Raw genomic sequence first — 20,670 nt, 5'->3', positions numbered from 1 at the left:
ATAAATAGCAACAACATTGTAAGTCCGGGTTTCAGCTCTGTAAAGTATGTTAACAGTGCCATGAGGGAAGCGCCTTAAGTTTGGAACAGCTAGATCTGAACCTAATGTGACCTGGGGACTGCCTGTATATCTGGAGGAAGGAACAGTTCCACAGGAATAGGACAAAGGATCCATCGTTCCTCACTGTAATGTAAAAGTGATAGAGGAGATTGGGAGAATGACAGGAAAGGAAATGCGAGAAATTCGATTAAGAAAGTCAAACAGAAAACAGAAGGACTGACAGGGGAAGAAGAGTGTCGACTGCGATGAGTAATAGCCTATTGGAATGAAGCAGGTTTGTGAGAAGTTAGAAAGTAAAATGAAAATGATGCGTCCTCCCATATTTGTAACACAAAAATACTTTTTCTTCCTCTCACTTACAGAAACATATGCTGTAGGTGTACACTATGTACAGTGCACCACCATATAACAGACATCACTTTGTATTCTCTATTTTGCCATCAAAATGGAAAATACTCTTGAGAAAAATTAACTAAGCTTTTTCTGTCTTGCTTAAATGTGAGCTGTGCTGAAACTGCGTACGATGGCTATACTTTTTAATAACATATGGTGAAGGTTACAAGTCCTCTCCCCACTCCTGCACCACCACTGTATCACTGAGGTCATATACCTCCTCAATGTCAAGAGGTTTCAAAGTGGTTGCAAGGTGTGTTAAGGTTCCTAGAGGCTACAGGTTATCAAGAGGCAGTAGAGACACTTCTTATCCCTGGCTAAACGAACGTCACATGCTAGCAAAGGGTGCTGAAGTGTTTGCATGTGTTTCTGAGCTGACAAACAAATTACCAAGGAAGTAGATGGTGATGGACTTGCATGCAATGGTTTAAGGGTCTAAATAGGTGTTGAGGGTACTCTGATAATAGGAACGACAATTCTGCTTCGCAATTAGGGTCTTCCAAAGCTCATAAGTGCTTTCAAAAAACTCAGGCTATGAAGGAAAGGCATTACAGTCTATGTTTGGATTCTGCATAATTTTTATAAATATATCGAGGACCTTCCTCAGGAGTTTATATGAAGGTGCTGGTGGTGGAACACTTGTCTTTCTCATCCTGTGTCGTTATCATTGCTTCCAGAGGCTTCCTCCTCCTCCATCTCACGTGCAGCAACTATTTCAGTAGTGGACATGAGTTCAAACCAGGATCACCACCCTTACTGAAGGGTCACCACCTTTTTAGCCCTCTTAGGAGATAACGAAACCATACGCAGCACACACAGCAGTAACAGCACCTTCAATGATGCAGACACCACAACAAGAGGAAACTGTTCAGGGTTAAGCATTTTGACTCTCCTATTCCCGGCACCCGTACAAGACGCTAATGCCAGGAACTGATGTGAAACTGGAAAAAGAAGAAAAGTGGGCTTTGCTTCAAAGTGCATTGTTGCTCTTCGCATGCAGCCAGTTACAAAAGGAAATTATTGTGATGTTATCACAATACATATTCAGTCAGCCATTGAAAAGTGAAAATCCACAGTGATTTGTAATGACCTATACGTTTCCGCCAATAGGACGAACTTTTACAAAAACAAGAGTGTTCACGCAACTATGAACCGTCTACCACACACTTAACATAATCGGTCAGGTATTATGCTTTGAATAAAACCCCATGAAAGCAAGCAATAAACAAAGCAAGCAGTTATACATGAAATGAGATTCCCTATACATGGGAGCCTTTAATGAAAAAGATAGCTAATCATTTTTCTTGTTTTCGTAGGTGACATTAACTCTCGCTCACCTGTGCTTCTTCATGCTGTGATAACAACAATGACCAGTCTTAGGTGCAGTAGGACGTATAATCCTATAAATTTAATTCCTGATGAGCAAATCTGTGCTCTGCCTTCTGGAAAAAGCCAAGGCCGGACATGTATGGTAAGCATTGGCATGTGCACATGAATTAGCTGCTTGAGTGTCCTCATTTAATGTATGATCTCTCTAACTAGCAACTGTCTAAACGTTCATTGCCTAATAATCTGCTTCCTTTGAAAGATTATCAGTATTTGAGACTTTCTAAGCTTATAAGACATGAAAACTCAATAAACCTCCCGCTACCAGTCTCTTCTAAATTTATGAATGGAGTGAATGAAAACGTCATGTTGGTCGTATTCATGTATCCTAAGTGTTAATGAATGTAATCCGGCAAACCATTAGTGTCAAAACCCACTTTCTATTATTGCAGGGAGACTCAGGAGGACCAGTAATGCACCAGCATGGAAGCCACATGGATCTGATCGGAATAGTTTCTTGGTCAATAGGATTCTGTGATCGAGAAGCTCCCAGTTTTTATACTCGTGTTACCAGTAAGATATCTCTAAAGAGTTTTGTTACTGACCTTATCCCATACATATCATGTCATACCAAAATGGTACCATTTAAACATTATAAAAGTAATCGATGTAGCTTGCGTGGATGAATCCACGATTCATGACAATTCAAGACCATTTCTATCCTCTTTCCAGGATACTTTGACTGGATAGTCTCAAATGGAACGACCATGAATTCCATATTGTCTTCACCGATTTTCAGGTATGCAGTCAAGATTTAAATCTACAAAATAAATTTATGAGCATTTTGAATTGTATCTTTTTCCATCATTCCATAATTGTATCATTTTCCATCATTCCATAATTAATCGAATGATACTTGCAGACTGGCCAGAGATTTCAGTGAATGTTCTTAGGCTGTTGTGGCCTAAATCTCTCTACATTTCATCACTGAAATTATTATTTTTGCAAATGTAGTGGCAATTACAAAGACATTTAATGTGAATAATTCTAATGATGTGTGTCTGCATGTTTATGTATGTATTTAGTGTGATATATATATTATATATATATATATATATATATATATATATATATCTATATATATATATATATAATTTATATACAATTCATAAAAAATAAAAAATAAAAAGCACTCAGATGGTTGGCATTGCTCCTAGAGCGGAAAGAAGTGCTGATAACGCTGACTGCAGTCATGATCAGACCAAGAAATGGTCATTGTGAAAGATTTTTCCACTATTGACTTAAAAGGATTATGCCACATGACATATATCATCACGCGTCACTTTTATCAATTCTAACTGGCTGATACAGATACATTAGTACAATAGTGTGTGGTAGACGGTTCATAGTTGCGTGAGCACTCTTGTTTTTGTAAAAGTTCGTCCTATTGGCGGAAACGTATAGGTCATTACAAATCACTGTGGATTTTCACTTTTCAATGGCTGACTGAGTATGTATTGTGATAACATCACAATAATTTCCTTTTGTAACTGGCTGCATGCGAAGAGCAACAATGCACTTTGAAGCAAAGCCCACTTTTCTTCTTTTTCCAGTTTCACATCAGTTCCTGCCATTAGCGTCTTGTACGGGTGCCAGGAATAGGAGAGTCAAAATGCTTAACCCTGAACAGTTTCCTCTTGTTGTGGTGTCTGCATCATTGAAGGTGCTGTTACTGCTGTGTGTGCTGCGTATGGTTTCGTTATCTCCTAAGAGGGCTAAAAAGGTGGTGACCCTTCAGTAAGGGTGGTGATCCTGGTTTGAACTCATGTCCACTACTGAAATAGTTGCTGCACGTGAGATGGAGGAGGAGGAAGCCTCTGGAAGCAATGATAACGACACAGGATGAGAAAGACAAGTGTTCCACCACCAGCACCTTCATATAAACTCCTGAGGAAGGTCCTCGATATATTTATAAAAATTATGCAGAATCCAAACATAGACTGTAATGCCTTTCCTTCATAGCCTGAGTTTTTTGAAAGCACTTATGAGCTTTGGAAGACCCTAATTGCGAAGCAGAATTGTCGTTCCTATTATCAGAGTACCCTCAACACCTATTTAGACCCTTAAACCATTGCACGCAAGTCCATCACCATCTACTTCCTTGGTAATTTGTTTGTTCAGCTCAGAAACACATGCAAACACTTCAGCACCCTTTGCTAGCATGTGACGTTCGTTTAGCCAGGGATAAGAAGTGTCTCTACTGCCTCTTGATAACCTGTAGCCTCTAGGAACCTTAACACTCCTTGCAACCACTTTGAAACCTCTTGACATTGAGGAGGTATATGACCTCAGTGATACAGTGGTGGTGCAGGAGTGGGGAGAGGACTTGTAACCTTCACCATATGTTATTAAAAAGTATAGCCATCGTACGCAGTTTCAGCACAGCTCACATTTAAGCAAGACAGAAAAAGCTTAGTTAATTTTTCTTAAGAGTATTTTCCATTTTGATGGCAAAATAGAGAATACAAAGTGATGTCTGTTATATGGTGGTGCACTGTACATAGTGTACACCTACAGCATATGTTTCTGTAAGTGAGAGGAAGAAAAAGTATTTTTGTGTTACCAAATAGCGGGAAGGACGCATCATTTTCATTTTACTTTCTAACTTCTCACAAACCTGCTTCATTCCAATAGGCTATTACTCATCGCAGTCGACACTCTTCTTCCCCTGTCAGTCCTTCTGTTTTCTGTTTGACTTTCTTAATCGAATTTCTCGCATTTCCTTTCCTGTCATTCTCCCAATCTCCTCTATCACTTTTACATTACAGTGAGGAACGATGGATCCTTTGTCCTATTCCTGTGGAACTGTTCCTTCTTCCAGATATACAGGCAGTCCCCAGGTCACATTAGGTTCAGATCTAGCTGTTCCGAACTTAAGGCGCTTCCCTCATGGCACTGTTAACATACTTTACAGAGCTGAAACCCGGACATACAATGCTGTTGCTATTTATTCCCATTATAATTATGACGATTTGGGTTAAGGAAATTTTCGGCTTACAGCGCCCTGCCAGGAACGGAACCCCTGCCGTAACCCGGGGACTGCCTGTACTATATATATATAGTTATGATGCCAATAGGCATTTCCAACCATTCCATGCTCAAAATAAGGCACTCTCGTGATCTTAATCTACTTTAGGAAGAACTGGTTGGTTAAAGTTAAGCATATCTTAGTTTTACCAGACCACTGAGCTGATTAGCAGCTCTCCTAGGGCTGGCCCGAAGGATTAGATATTTTTACGTGGCTAGGAACCAATTGGTTCCCTAGCAATGGGACCTACAGCTTATTGTGGGATCCGAACCACATTACATCGAGAAATGAATTTCTATCACCAGAAATAAATTCCTCTGGTTCTGCGTTGGTCAAGCTGGGAATCGAACTTCGGACCACCGGATTGGTAGCCGAGCGCCAAGTTCCAACTGCATGACATCCTCTGGGAGGCTGTTCCACAGTCCAGCAGGGTGAGGAATAAAGGACTTCTGGAACTGAGAAGTTAGACAGTGAGGCTAAACATTGACTGCATAATGATGTTCAGTGAATGTGGTTGCTCTTGGCATGTAAAGGTGATCAGGGATCAATAATTGACGGTTCTAATGAATAAAAGCGACGACGAGGTGGAAATGCAAACAAATGCTATCAGAGACGATTTGCCAGAAGGCAATATACGTAAGACTTAACTTGTACGAATAGAATAGAACTGATGTCCTAAAGAAAGAAGGTAAGAAGAAGGTGGCTTCGAGAGGACAGTGGAAATGGCATCTATCGTGACAAAATATACTCGCTCCCAATCTCGTCAAATCTTACTGAATTATTATTCCTTAGGTTGCAATAAATTCTCAATTATAAGTCGCGTGAGTTATGTTTCCCCTTTGCACACCTTAATAAATTCTTTTTGAAATTATACTCGTTGACCAACCCGACACTGCCTGAGAAAACTCCTTCCCCCCTCTCTCTCTCTCTCTCTCTCTCTCTCTCTCTCTCTCTCTCTCTCTCTCTCCAATTCCTGTTATGTTAGTTGCTTCAGTTACATTGCCCAAAATTATTTACATATATTTCACCACTTCTCAACCCCTATTCCTATCAGGACTTAAAGGGCATCGGGAGTGTTTATTCATTCCAGCAATTTTGAAAACTATGATTAGACACTAATGTCTGTAGTTTTCGGTTATTTATACATTTCACCACCTTCCCACAACTTCTCACCGCCCTTCCTAATGGGGCTGAACTTAGAGTTGAAGGGCAACGGAAGTGTCACTATTCACCTCATTGACCCCAAAAACTATAAAATTAGACATTAATATTTGTGGTTTTGGATTATTTTTACATTTCATCTGCTTTTCACGCCTTATCACCTATCCTCTCAGAGCTGAACTTGGAGTTAAGGGGCATTGAGAGTGTCATTATTCATCCCAGTGATCTCAAAACCTATGGATTACACACTAATCTTGTTTTCGGTTATTTTTACATCACCCATTTCCTCCCCCTTCTCACCTCCCCTTCCTATCGGGCTGAACTTGGGCTTAAAGGGGCATTGGTAGTGTCACTATTCATTTCAGTGACTCGAAAACTATGAATTAGACAGTCTGTGGTTTTATGTTCTTTTTACACACCAACCCCTTCCTCTCCCTTCTCACATACCCCCTCTCCCTATTGGGGTTGAACTTAGATTTAGAGGGCATCAGTAGTGTTACTATTTTTCTCAGTGACATGGAAAACCCAGGATTAGAAACTAATATCTGTTTTTTTAGTAATTTTTATATTTCACCCCCTATCCACAATCCCCCCTTTACCCAAACAAGTCTGATTTTTAATTGTTTTCACAATGACCTACCCTGGTTTGATATAGACTTATATTTAAATTCTCACCAAAATCAGTCAAGAAATGTGGATTTGTATAGTGTTCATACAAACAGACATTTTCGGTTTATATATGTATGTGTGTATATGTGCATGCATGCATGCGTGTGTGTGTCACTGTGTATGTAATTATGAATGTATGTAATTATGAAACCTTGTGCATGACACCCATATATAGAGAGCTACATGTTAGTACGTAAATGAAAAAGTTTATCTCTGAAGTAATATCGTCTCTTCTCTACTTCACTTTGTAGTATACAAATACCGGAAGAGCATTAACAGCTGGGTCACTGACCTCTCGTAATGGGCTGCTCAGGCGACATGGGGGTGATAGTTCCATATCTCAAAGCATTCACACTTCCTTATTTACAAAACTGAAAAAACCTTGTCAATTAGTCGCCAAATGCGAAAACAAATAGCTCTGCTCTGAAAGAACAGGAATCTTAACTCACCGAGAAGCCTCGTCAGACCGGAACACCTGGGCAGGGAAGCCATCGAGAACGACCTCGGATAAATAGACCTGGGAGACCCATGGCTGCTGCAGAAGAGGCATCGTCTTGAGCTGAACCACTCTGTGTTAACACTTCTTCCATCATCTTCTTTCAATACACTAGCTGCCCTAAAAAAAGAGCCCGTGCCAGCACAAGGGTGGTTTGGTCTAGGAAGAACCAACTTTGTCATTCAATCATTCAGCATGGACATCCTTAGCCAGATTCTGGGTCTTCTATTCCTCGTAAGTTATCAAGACATGCATTTGTACACACACAACCTGTTCTTTTGCTGTGGACAGGAATCCATCTGAAATTCTTGTTGGTTCATGGCAGATTATTTGGAAGTTCTAATTATTGAGTGTTGATTGTCCAGTTCAGACGTAGAGAGAGAGAGAGAGAGAGATTAACTCAGTAACATATGTCTAACTTTCCAGATGGTACTGCAGGCACAATCCATGAGCTTAGGGTAAGTAAATTCTACAATTTCCGTAATTCTAAATACTTCTACTTCACAAAACATATCAAGTTCGAGTTCTGAAATCGTAACTCAAAGGTTTTAAATATTTCTAATAGCATTTCTTGCGTATATATTGATTCTAAACTTTTCTCTTGTTATAAAATAGATGGGACGAGGAATCTTTGACAGAAGGAGGCCATGCTGTGGATTGGGTGGGATATGGTAGCAATTTAGAAGCTCCCTCTGTAGATCAGTCGTGGTCAGAGGAAAACTGGAGTGATACTTGGTATAAGGGTAAGTCTAGAGAAACAGTTATGTTTATATACACAGTAAAGTTAAAAGAGCTGAGCAGAAATGAACCAGTTTCTCAGATTTTGTTAAAAAGTGGGTCTGCATTAATTATATAAGAAAGCATACACAAGGAAAAAGTAGTCAATATTGATTATTGAAAAATTATCCCATATTACTGTTTAATCTTTGAGTTTAAAAAGAAACTTGTGATAATAAAACTTGTATTGTAAATTATTGATCATTGTACTACAGAGAAACTCTGCCTTACTATAGAGGCGTGTTCAGTATTTACAAATGTTCCTCATGGGTCTTGCAAAGCAAGGATTCACACCATTTCTTGTCTGATCCTAGACAAGGAAACAGTTCTATTGGAGCCTGGTGAGACTGCGACTTTCTCCTTCACTTTTGGGAACCAACAAGCATCGAAGTACGTGGAATACAAGGTGAGACTCTAAAGAGAAAGTTTTCTTGTAGTCCTAAAAAAACCAATATGTTCATTTGACTTAACCAAAGGAAGATGAATTAAATATGGAAAACGAAAGTAAAAGATGGTTCAGTGAAGAGTCCATCTGGAACAACATTCAATCTTCTCTTCACTGAGGTTTTGTCGTTTCAGATCTCCAGAGCTAGAACTCTTTCTTCTTCTTATTCATCTCTGGTGTTCACCTGTGATATGAGGTCTCTGTGGAATTCGTCAGACTGCAGCAATGGAAAAGTGACGGTTGGTTACGGACAGAAGACCTTAAGGTAATTTTCAACTCGGCAAAGATTCGGGTCTTGAATCAAGAATCAAGGAGGATTGTGATATGGAAGGAGACTTTTTTTTCTCTGCAACTAAGGCCAGTATTTCATTCACCACTAACGATTATCACAGAATAATGTTATATACATTAGATATTAGATACATTATATATAATATATATATAGATATAATATATATATATATATATATATATATATTGAACATATATATATATATATAATATATATATATTATATTATATATATCATATATATATAGTGTTATATATAACATTATTCGGTGATTATATATATTATATATATATATATATATTTATATATATAGGTACATATATATATATAGTGTATATATAACATTATTCTGTGAGTAATATATATATATATATATATATATATATATATACATATATATATATATATATTTATATATTTATATATATATCATATATATGTACTCTCAAACACATATATATATGTATATAGTATATATAGATATATATGCCTGGACTGGCGGGAGATGGCGGGAAGATAAAGATAAAGAAGAAGAGATATATATATTATATATATATATATATATCATATATATATATATATATATATATATATATATATATATATATATATATAAATATATATATCATATAATATATATATCTATATATATATATAATATATATAGATATATAGATATTTCTATATATAATATATTTATATATATATATATATATAATAAGTATATATATATATAATATTCTTCTTCTTTATCTTTATTTTCTTCCCGCCACTGGCCAGTGGCATAAGGCTGATACAGTTCCTCTCCATCTGTCTCTATCCCGAGCCATTTCCCTCGCTTCCTCTAAGTTTTGGATTTCATCCTCAAGATCCCTGACAATTATGTCTATCCACCTCGTTCTTGGTCTACCCAGCGGTCTTCTTCCTATTTGTACTGCTCTCAGTGCTCTCTTGGGGTCTCTATTCCCATCCATCCTCTCAACATGTCCAAACCATTTCAGCCTTCCTCTCTTCAACCTGGTACTGACTGGCCTTTGCCTCAATCTCACCCTGATGTCTTCATTTCTAACATAATCATCCCATTTAATGCCAAGTATCCTTCTCAGCAGCTTCATCTCAAAACCATCCAACCTTTTCTCCTCTGTTCTGGTCAGTGCCCAGGTGGACGAGCCATACATCAGGACTGGTAGTACTACTGCATTGAATATTCTCATCTTAGTTCTCAAGCTGATTTCATGCCTTGACCAAACGTTTTTTCTCAGAACCTCAAAAGCTCTTGCTGCTCCTAGTTTTCTTCTTTGTATATCTTCAATTTGCCTCCCGTCTGCTGTTACCACACTTCCCAAGTAAACAAACTTCTCAACTTGCTTGAGTTCCTGTCCTCTGATTGTCATATCCTCCATGTGCACCCAATCATCATCCTTACTCACAACCATGATCTCGCTCTTCTTTTTGCTGATGTTCAAGCCAAAAATGCTGTGTCGTGTCTCTGTCGCCATCCTCATTACCATACCTACCAGCACCAGCCACGTATCAGCAACCAACGCAACATCATCAGCAAAGTCAAATCCATAAAAAACTTCTCCACCAATACTAGCCCCTCTGTTTTCATTCTCCATCACTCTTCTCATTATATGGTCAATATATACATTAAACAAGGTGGGTGACATAACACATCCCTGTCTTAGCCCACTTCCAACTGGGAACCAGTCACTTTGCTGTCCATCCAGCTGTACACAGCTGCACACTCCTTGGTACCAGTTCTTTAGTATCCTTATCACTTGCAGTGGTATACCATAGTGTTCTGCCACTCTCCACATTCCATCTCTCCATACTGAATCATACGCTTTCTCCAAGTCTATAAAAGCACAGAATATTGGCTTTGCATACTCCCATCTCTTCTCAATTATCTGTCTTAAGGTGAAAATTAGATCCACTGTTGACCTTCCACTTCTAAAACCACACTGCTGTTCTCTAAGTTTCTCTTCTACTATAGGTCTTATTCTGTTAAATATTACTCTCATGAATATCTTCCCTGGGACTGACAGTAAACTTATGCCCCGATAGTTACCACACTCCCTTTTCCTTCCCTTATTTTTATATATTGGTATCATAATTGCCTTTTTCCAATCACTTGGTACCACCTCTGTTTTCCAAAACTATGCTAAAAAAAACAAAATTAATGCCTCTATCATCCTTTGTCCTCCTGCTTTTAGCATCTCTGCAGTTATCCCGCACACTCCAGCAGTTTTTCCATTTTTTACAGATATTAAGGACTCTTTCACCTCTTCTGCACTAATGTCTTCTTCTTGTACCTCCAGAGCCTCGTTTAAATCTGCAATGCACTCATCCTTACCAGTAGTATCAACATTTAGGAGTCTTTCAAAATACCTTGCAAACTGATTCCTTTTCTCCATTTCGTCTGTGACCAAGTTCCCAACTTCATCCAACATGCCATCACTCCCTCCAAACTTTTTCTGGCTTGCGTTCCTCAAGAATCTCACAGCTGCAAACATAGCCCTGCTCTCACCAATTTCCATAGCTACTTCAACTTCGGTAGCTCTTTCTTTCCAAAAACATGTTTTGGTCATGCTTCATCCTATCACTTAGTTCTCTCAGCTTTCTATTTCTTCATCTTTTTAGTTGTTGTTTCTTCTCTAGGTCTTGTTCATCGTCCATTTGAACTCTCAACCTTTGTTGCTCTTCACTTAAAACTTTTGCTTCATCACTAAACCAAGGTTTGCTGTTACTTCTCTTTTAACCTAACACCTCTGTTGCTACGTCCTTAGTATCTGAACTTAATATTGCCCAGGATTCCTCTGAATCCATATCCATATTTTCCATACCAATTAATGCCGCAAATTTGCCTCATACCTTCACCTCATACTGTTGTTTAACTCTTTCATTTCTCAACTTATCCTCATCAAACTTTATAGTTCTCCTTTTTTCTTGATTGGCCTGTAACTTTATTCTAATCTTGGATATTACGAGTTTGTGGTCAGAAGGAACACGGCAGCCCCTAAAAGTTCTGGTGTCTAATATAGACTTTTTCCATTTCTAATTTACAATAACATAATCTATCAAATTTTGTACCAATCCATTCGGCGACACCCATGTAGTTTTGTGCTCTAATTTATGGTTGAAATATGTGTTTGTTATAGATAACCCAGATGCACCACATAGCTCTAGGAGTCTTCTCCCATTATCCAATTCCAAATTTTCCAATTGTTCCCTGAAAGCCATCATACTCTCTTCCTACTTTAGCGTTAAAATCCCCCATCAGTAACAACATATCATGTCTTCTAACCCTCTGTATAACTCCAGTTAGATTTTCATAAAATTCATACTTCTCTTCTCCACTCTCTTCAGTAGGGGCATACACCTGTATAATGGTGATGTTTGTATATTTACCTCGCAACCTGCAAGTGACTATTCTCTCATCAATACATTCATAATGCTCCAACATTTTTCAGCTTTCTTACTCAAAGCAATTGCTACACCTCTCTCATGTTCTCCCTGGTCTTTACCAGAATAGATGAACAACACATCCTCTATTCTTACTTTTCCACAACCAAGCCACCTAGTTTCACTCAATCCAGCAATTTCCAAGTTGTATCTCTTGATTTCCTGTGCCACTAAACTTGATCTTCCTGTCATATACATTGTTCTCGCATTTAGACATCCAACTCGACAACTTTCTTTTGTGTTGAAGGGCGGCCGACTCCCTTCTGGTGAGGCACCTCTGTGACCATCTTCCACCAACCTCCTCCCACCAATGTCTTGGGGGTTTGGGAGGAAAGCATAATATGAGCCAGTTTGAAGTAAGGGACCAAGGTCCATGGCCACCCTGGCTCGGGCCTCATTAGTATCCTCAGGACCATGGTGAAGCTCACATCTCCCAATGTTCGCAACCCCAACTGTATCAGTTTCTGTCGTACGGGTATCTTTTTATGATGCAGGTTACGAGTCCACACCAAACCCTCCCCATTTATCCGGGCTTGGGACCGGCATGGCAATAAGTAGCCATGTATATAGATGTATATATATAAATATATATACATATATATATATATATATATATATATATATATGTATATATATGTATATATATATATATATATATCTATATATATATATATATATATATCTTGTCATGAAAAGAGAAATGGAACAAATGACGAAACTTTCTGCCAAATGTAGTAGGATTCAAACACAGTATATCGGGGTTACCATTTCATTAGGTAGTTGTTCTCCAAGACAAATTTGAGTAATTGGTAACCTCAGTCGTACTCGTGTGGATGGGTTCAAAACCCACCTAAGTGGGAGAAGGATTCTTTATTCATTCGTAATCTGGATTCAAAGCTTGTAGTGAAAGTGGTGTGAAAGAATAGACTTGTTTAGAGGTCATATTGTCTATTACAATTAAGGTTTATTTTGTTAGACTTTGCAGTGAGGCTCATTCCTTAAAGGACGAACAGGCCGGAGGCTTTCTGAAGATTTTGGCTGAGAATAAACTGCCGTCTTATCATGGAAACATCCACTGCAGAATTTATGCTAATTGTAAGTCAAGTTATTTCTGTACTTATTTCCTTTTTGTCTTCTGTTTGTTTTAATGCCCTCTCAATATGATTTTTGCTGTATGTACATCTATGGTAAAATACTCCTCTTTTTTTTTCATAGTATTGACGTTTCTTACAAACCATATGGTGAAAATATTTTGAAGATACAATGATAAAAAACAAGGCTTCTAGTAACCCACAGATAATTATTTTGATTTATAGTGTAAAACAAAACTTCTATTAATTCAGAGAAAAAATATTTTGACATACAGTGTTAAGACTCAGAGGCTAAAAGAATTTAATAATTATGTATGAATTAGATCTCTATAACTTCCCATGTCAATTTCGCATTTCTCCCTTGCTTCATCTTTAGCCTGTGGCAAAAGGAACGTGAAAAGAATTATTGGAGGAACAGAGACGCTGCCCTACGAGTATCCCTGGCAAGTGGGACTTCTTTTCAGTAAAGAGTATCCTGATTTAATGTGTGGAGGATCAATCATTGGCCCTTATCACATCCTTACAGCTGCACATTGCATCTACGGACGAAAATTCAAACAGTAAGAGTATCTGATGTCATAGTCATTGGTTCTTTAAGAAATTTTTCCATTTAGAAAGGATATTTAAATTCACAGATCATATTTCTATGGCTGAAACCTTTACAAGTAGCAATTATTTCTATGGCTGAACCCTTCACAAGTTGCAATTATAAGAGGACTTTGTTTCTATCAGATGTGTGATATCATCCAGAAGCCTACTATCTAATTGTATCTCTCTGTTAAGAAGAAGGAACTCAAGACACAGGCCAACAATCTTGGCCTTTACTGATAGATTGGTTTATCTACACATTACTTCATTCATTGAATATTTTTATTTTTTTGACAGCGGGCCAAGATTTCGCCCACTGGTGGCTATCGGGTTGCATGACTCCAGGAAACCATCAGCTGCAACTGAGTACCTCAACATCGCTAAGGTAATTATGATGTGTGTCCAGTGTCGTTTGTGCCCACATAACAACATAACATCTACATCTTTGTTGTTGTTTGTAGTAAGCACATAGTGGATTTATCTAAACACACATAGATCTTAATTTCATTCAAGTCCCCGTCTTACCATTGCACTTTTGTCACATCTGTAAACAGGACTGCAATTCAAGAGTGAAGAAGAATTGTTCACTCATCAAGGCAAAAAATCTTGTAATTACCAGAACATCCTAACTCTGTGGTGAAAAGTATTCAGTTAGATGCAGCGTTATTTTGCCTGGCTTAAACCTTAGAGGAGGCCCCTTGGTAATCAACTACTGATCTCAACTTAAGTAGACGTTCGAAGCTTCTTTAAATTTGCTTATTAAGGATCAAGCAAAGTGGAGAATTTGTATGTATATCTAAATGACAATTATGGAAGAAGAGAACATTGATAACAATCATGGTGAAAGTAAAATACCACTTGTCTTAACGGGCACCACCCGAACATCCTTTTCTACCGCGCCCCTAGAGAAAATGAGAAAGAGTACTGCATGAGAACTATAGCTGGCAGTTCAGGTATTGAAAACATCTTTGGACTTCGAATAATCACTGTAGTGGCGAGAAACACTCTTAGAAGCTTAGGAAATCTGAATCACTTTCCAAAACGGGGAGGGACTGAGGACTGATGGAAAGTTACCTAACGTACACAAAGAGAAGCGAACAGGAACCGAAAGCAAAATAAAAAAAAATCTAGTATCTTGTGATGGCCGACTCATACACAGAGTTCACTACTATCTTTTCAAGAATTGATCCACTTTGGATGCAGTCTGTGGATGGAGAAATGCTTACACTAGTAGTACCCTGTAGTGAATCAGACCAGATTATACAAGCGACAAAAAAAAGTACCTTCGTTATTGGTTGCCGACCTTGCCGGCTAAACCAAGTTGCTGCAGTTGACCAGGGGTCTCCATGGATCCAGTCGACTCCTATCGAGTGTCTGGACAGGATTCAATGATGAGAGGCAAAACTGATTGATAATATGCATGCCCTATTTTTAAATGTTTCTACTAATTTACCAATTCATTATTGTCACCTGCATATACAAAGTGAAGCTATTCATTTCTAATAAACCCTCTAATGTCAAAGGCGCCTTTCACAGATAACACTCCACCCGGCATATGACAATAAGACCATTGCAAATGACATTGCAATTCTCAAAACAGAACAGCAAATTCCATTCGACATCAAGAACACTGTTTCGCCAATCTGCCTTCCCGAAGACCCAAACAATAACTACGACAACACTGAGGTCTTCCTCTGTGGATGGGGACAAACGATTGGAAGTAAGTTGTCTGTACTCCTGAATATCATATATTTAGCTAATGGTAGATTAACAGTTTAGAATTCTCAAGTGAAGAAACAATATACTTAGAAGATATACAGAATTTGCTTTCCATAACCTTGCACAGTCTTAGCCTAAACAATGAAGCCCAAGGTGCTCATGTCTTGGATTTTTAGCTAATTTTTCCAGATAATCCCAGTATTGAGCCATGACTGATGAACCTGTGTTTTGTCCCTTGCTCTGCTTTTCTGAATCAGTGCACTGTATCAGATACAGTGCACTGATTCAGAAAAGCAGAGCAAGGGACAAAACACAGGTTCATCAGTCATGGCTCAATACTGGGATTATCTGGAAAAATTAGCTAAAAATCCAAGACATGAGCACCTTGGGCTTTTTTTTTACTAAACTATTAGCTGAAAACCAGAAATAACAAACAATTGATTAGGGGGAGGGACACTCAAACACAGATATGTCTTGGGAGAACCAGAGGCTTCACATAGGTATAAAACAGCATTTATTTACTAATAATATACAATCTCAGAAAGATCTGTGCCTTCACTTACCTTAATCAGCCAGTTTTATGCTCAGAGTAAAAATTCATATAAGCAAACAATAAACAAAGTAAGCCATTATAAATGAAATGAAATTCCTATACGTGGGGACCTTTAATGAAAAAGGTAGGTAACCATTTTTTTTCCTTTTCCTTTTAGGTGATAATAGCTCTTACTCACCTGTTCTTCTTCATACTGTGACAACAACAATCACCAATGCAATGTGCGAAAAGATGCTCGGTCCTAAGTATTTCATTACTAATGAGAAAATTTGTTGTCTAGCCTCTGGAAAAGGACAAAGTTCGCCCTGCTCGGTAAGTATTTTGTCATGCACATACAATTGCAGCCTGAGTTTCTTCATGCGCAAAGTATGTTTTATTTGTAACCTCAGTCAATGCAACATTCGTAAAGCCAATTTGCATAATAATATGCTTCTTATGAGGTTATCTGTATCTGGGTTTTTTTTAGACTTGTGACAGATAGCTTAATAAAATTCCCACCAGAAGTCTCTTCTGAATTCTTGCATGAAGAGAATGAAAATGTCACCTTGGTCAGAATTATAAATCCTAAGTGCTAATGAATGGGATCCTGTAGTCCAATAGTGTCCAAATGTACTTCTCACTGCAGGGAGACTCAGGAGGCCCACTGATGTACCAGCATGGAGGCCATGTGGATCTTATCGGAATAGTTTCTGCGGGGCCAGGAAGATGTCCTAGAGAACTTCCAACATCATACACTCGAGTTACCAGTAAGATATTAACATCCAATGATTTTCATAACTGATTTCTTCCTTATCCCATATGTGTATGATATAATACCATATCAAACCCATGTCAGTAATTATTGTTGAACTAACTGACGCAGCTTGCATGAGTGAATCCATGAATCGTGGCAATTCGTGACCATTTCTTTCCACTTTCCAGGTCACTTGGATTGGATCAGGCACCAGATGGAACAACCATGAATTCCACATTGTCTTCACTGATGCACTGCAACAATTTTCTGCTATGCAATGAAGATGTAAAATCTTCCTGAATAAATTTATCAGCATTTTGAATTGCATCATTTTCCATAATTCAGTTTGTTGGTGAAATAACAGTTTATTAAATATAAAAACATAGCCTGTTATCATAATGACTCAGTGACTGATGCAGACTAGCCAGAGGTTTCAATGAATATTCTAAGGCTGTTGTGTCTCAAATATTGGCACATTTCAAAACTTGAAATTATGACGTTTGCAAAGTAGTGTTAATTACATACTTGAAGAATGCCAATAATTCCAAGTATGTATGCATTCATTTGTATATATATATATATATATATATATATATATATATATACATATATATATATATATATTGTGACGGCTTTATGGCCAAGGTTCAGAGAATATAAAGTTCTTCCATAGGTCACATAAAATAAGAAAGGTTTAATTTCAAAACAGAACAAAAATTAGCACTTTAATATTTAATAATGAAACAAGTTTACATAATTACGTTAATACCTCTTACCGCATAAAACAAGAAACACTCAAACAATCCTGCACCGCACAAATAACAAAATAAATAAACCTTAATAAACTAAATTTTAAATATACGTTACGTTACCAGTTTCACAAAGGTTCACTCAAAATTTATATAACAGAACATTAATACATTACAAAAAACTGAAGAATAAGAAGACAGCTACTCCAATAGGACACTTATCACAGTAGAGGACCAGGTGAGACTAACTATGCAGGAAATAGGTGGTCCGAAGAAAACTAAAAGAAGGCGGGGAAAACCAAAAGCACTCTGAAAACGGGACAACTAAAAATATAACTAGGGATCTTAAAAACAGGTACAGGAATGAACTGTACATTTCCACAAAAATGAAAATCATAGCTATACAAAATTAAGATGTCAATCTGGCAGATGGGTGACAATATATATATATATATATATATATATATATATATAGATATAATATATATATATATATATATATATATATATATATATATATACTTAAAAAAAATTCCACAGGAAAATGATACTCAGAAATCCAAGCGCTTTCGTCTTTACTCAGACATTGTCAAGAAATTTCACCTTTTCAGTCTTTCGAAAATCAACTAACATTGCCTCTTTTGTTCATTACTACTCCAATCACCATCAAAATGTTGAATTCTCTGTTTTTTCTGGGATGTTTCTAAGGGCTTTACGTGTCTGTAGCCTGCAGTTTGTTGACGCTGAAATTAAAACTATTTATGATATTGCAATGAAACTTAAATACCCAAGGATTTTTGTAGATGTGGCATGGAAAAGAGCTAGAAAAACATTTTATTCAACTAATGACAAACTTGAATTTAGTAAGAATAACATTCTAAAATTACCCTATGATGAAAGGTTTTTAGATATTCCTAGAATTTTAAATCTTTTTAACATAAATGTTGTTTTCAGTAATATTAATGTCAAGAGTTTAATAATCAAAAATTCTCCTAAAGATCTTCCAGGCTGTATATATGAAATTCCTTGCAAAAAGTGTGATAAAGTCTATTACGGACAAACCAGTAAATCTCTTTCACAACGTCTCAAACAGCATCTATGAGAACTGGGCAAATGTCAAATGCATTATTCGTACATATGAGAGATTTAGACCATCCTATTAACTGGAGTCAAGCAAGAGCCTTAATCCCATGTAATGACGCAGTTAAAAGGAATATCATTGAATCTTGTTTCATCAAGTCAAATAATAGAAATGTTCTAAATTTAAGTCTTGGTTTATTTAAACTTGATGCTTTCATAATGAAAAAAGTTGTAGATAAATATAAGCAACAAAATTAATATATTCAGTTTTTACATGTTTTGGACTGTAAAGAAACTTTGTAATTTCGGTTAGGGTCAATCTGTTTAGGTTTGTGACCGTGTGATATCCGATAATCCTGGATTATCTTTTTTAATTTTTACCCTTTTGACAATTAACCATCTGGTATTCTTGATCTTGTGTTGTACCTGAGACCTTTCTCTCCAATTGTACCTCATTAACTCCTTGACAATGTCTGAGTAAAGACATATATATATATATGTGTATATATATATCTATATATATATATATATATATATATATATATATATATATATATATATATATATATATATATATATATATATATATATATATATATATATATATATATATATATATATATATATATATATATATATATATATATATATATATATATATATATATATATGTATATATATATATATATTAGACGGAGAATTGCTCACAATAGAAGTACTTGTGGTGAACCACACCAATTGGTACAATTGACGAAAAGGCACCTCACTTTTTGGCAACAGACCTGCTAATAACCAGGTGTAAAGCAAGCCTATATTTAGCACTTGTGGCCTCAGATATAACAAATAATCGATTAGTGGGAGGGGGACAATCAAATGCAGATATGTTTTGGGAGAACCAGAGGCCACACATAGGTATGCAACTTAGCATTAGCTAATAACATACAATCTTCGAAAGATCTGCGATTCACTTAAACATAATCGGTCAGGTATTATGCTTTGAGTAAAACCCCATGAAAGCAAGCAATAAACAAAGCAAGCAGTTATACATGAAATGAGATTCCCTATACATGGGGGCCTTTAATGAAAAAGATAGCTAATCATTTTTCTTTTTCTCGTAGGTGATATTAACTCTCGCTCACTTGTGCTTCTTCATGCTGTGATAACAACAATGACGAGTCTTAGGTGCAGTAGGACGTATAATCCTATAAATTTCATTCCTGATGAGCAAATCTGTGCTCTGCCTTCTGGAAAAAGCCAAGGCCGGACATGTATGGTAAGCATTGGCATGTGCACATGAACTAGCTGCTTGAGTGTCCTTATTTAATGTATGATCTCTGCTAATGCAACTGTCTAAATGTTCATTGCCTAATAATCTGCTTCTTTTGAAAGATTATCAGTATTTGAGACTTTCTAGGCTTATAAGACATGAATACTCAATAAACCTCCCGCTACAAGTCTCTTCTAAATTTATGAATGGAGTGAATGAAAACGTCATGTTGGCCGTATTCATGTATCCTAAGTGTTAATGAATGTAATCCGGCAAACCATTAGTGTCAAAACCCACTTTCTATTATTGCTAGGAGACTCAGGAGGCCCAGTAATGCACCAGCATGGAAGCCACATGGATCTGATCGGAATAGTTTCTTGGTCAATAGGATTCTGTGATCGAGAAGCTCCCAGTTTTTATACTCGTGTTACCAGTAAGATATCTCTAAAGCGTTTTGTTACTGACCTTATCCCATACATATCATGTCATACCAAAAGGGTACCAATTAAACATTATAAAAGTAATCAATGTAGCTTGCGTGGATGAATCCACGATTCATGACAATTCAAGACCATTTCTATCCTCTTTCCAGGATACTTTGACTGGATAAAGTCTCAAATGGAACGACCATGAATTCCATATTGTCTTCACTGATTTTCAGGTATGCAGTCAAGATTTAAATCTACTAAATAAATTTATGAGCATTTTGAATTGTATC

At 37.0% G+C, this 20,670-nt stretch overlaps 1 protein-coding gene across 1 annotated transcript; it reads left to right on the top strand.

Moving 5' to 3' along the window:
- Positions 1 to 7,243: 7,243 nt before the first annotated feature.
- Positions 7,244 to 17,171, top strand: LOC135198372 (chymotrypsinogen A-like). The gene is made up of 12 exons (XM_064225924.1): positions 7,244 to 7,427; positions 7,620 to 7,651; positions 7,809 to 7,936; positions 8,285 to 8,376; positions 8,550 to 8,680; positions 13,149 to 13,267; positions 13,640 to 13,823; positions 14,149 to 14,236; positions 15,388 to 15,571; positions 16,281 to 16,435; positions 16,749 to 16,869; positions 17,045 to 17,171. The coding sequence occupies exons 1-12, from the start codon at positions 7,389 to 7,391 to the stop codon at positions 17,083 to 17,085; spliced, it is 1,314 nt and encodes a 437-aa protein (XP_064081994.1). The 5' UTR covers positions 7,244 to 7,388; the 3' UTR covers positions 17,086 to 17,171.
- The last annotated feature ends 3,499 nt before the right edge of the window (positions 17,172 to 20,670 follow it).

The sequence above is a fragment of the Macrobrachium nipponense genome, chromosome 22 (assembly GCF_015104395.2).
Source record: "Macrobrachium nipponense isolate FS-2020 chromosome 22, ASM1510439v2, whole genome shotgun sequence".
Lineage (NCBI taxonomy): Eukaryota > Metazoa > Arthropoda > Malacostraca > Decapoda > Palaemonidae > Macrobrachium > Macrobrachium nipponense.
The sequence above is the reverse complement of the archived record's forward strand: the minus strand, read 5'-3'. Positions and strand labels throughout refer to the sequence as shown.

Excerpts from the sequence above, each read along its gene's own strand:
- LOC135198372 (XM_064225924.1), top strand. The coding sequence starts at position 7,389 with ATGGACATCCTTAGCCAGATTCTGGGTCTTCTATTCCTC. Across the intron at positions 7,652-7,808 it reads GCACAATCCATGAGCTTAGG|ATGGGACGAGGAATCTTTGA; the intron begins GTAAGTAAATTC and ends GTTATAAAATAG. Across the intron at positions 15,572-16,280 it reads ATGGGGACAAACGATTGGAA|GTGATAATAGCTCTTACTCA; the intron begins GTAAGTTGTCTG and ends TTTTCCTTTTAG.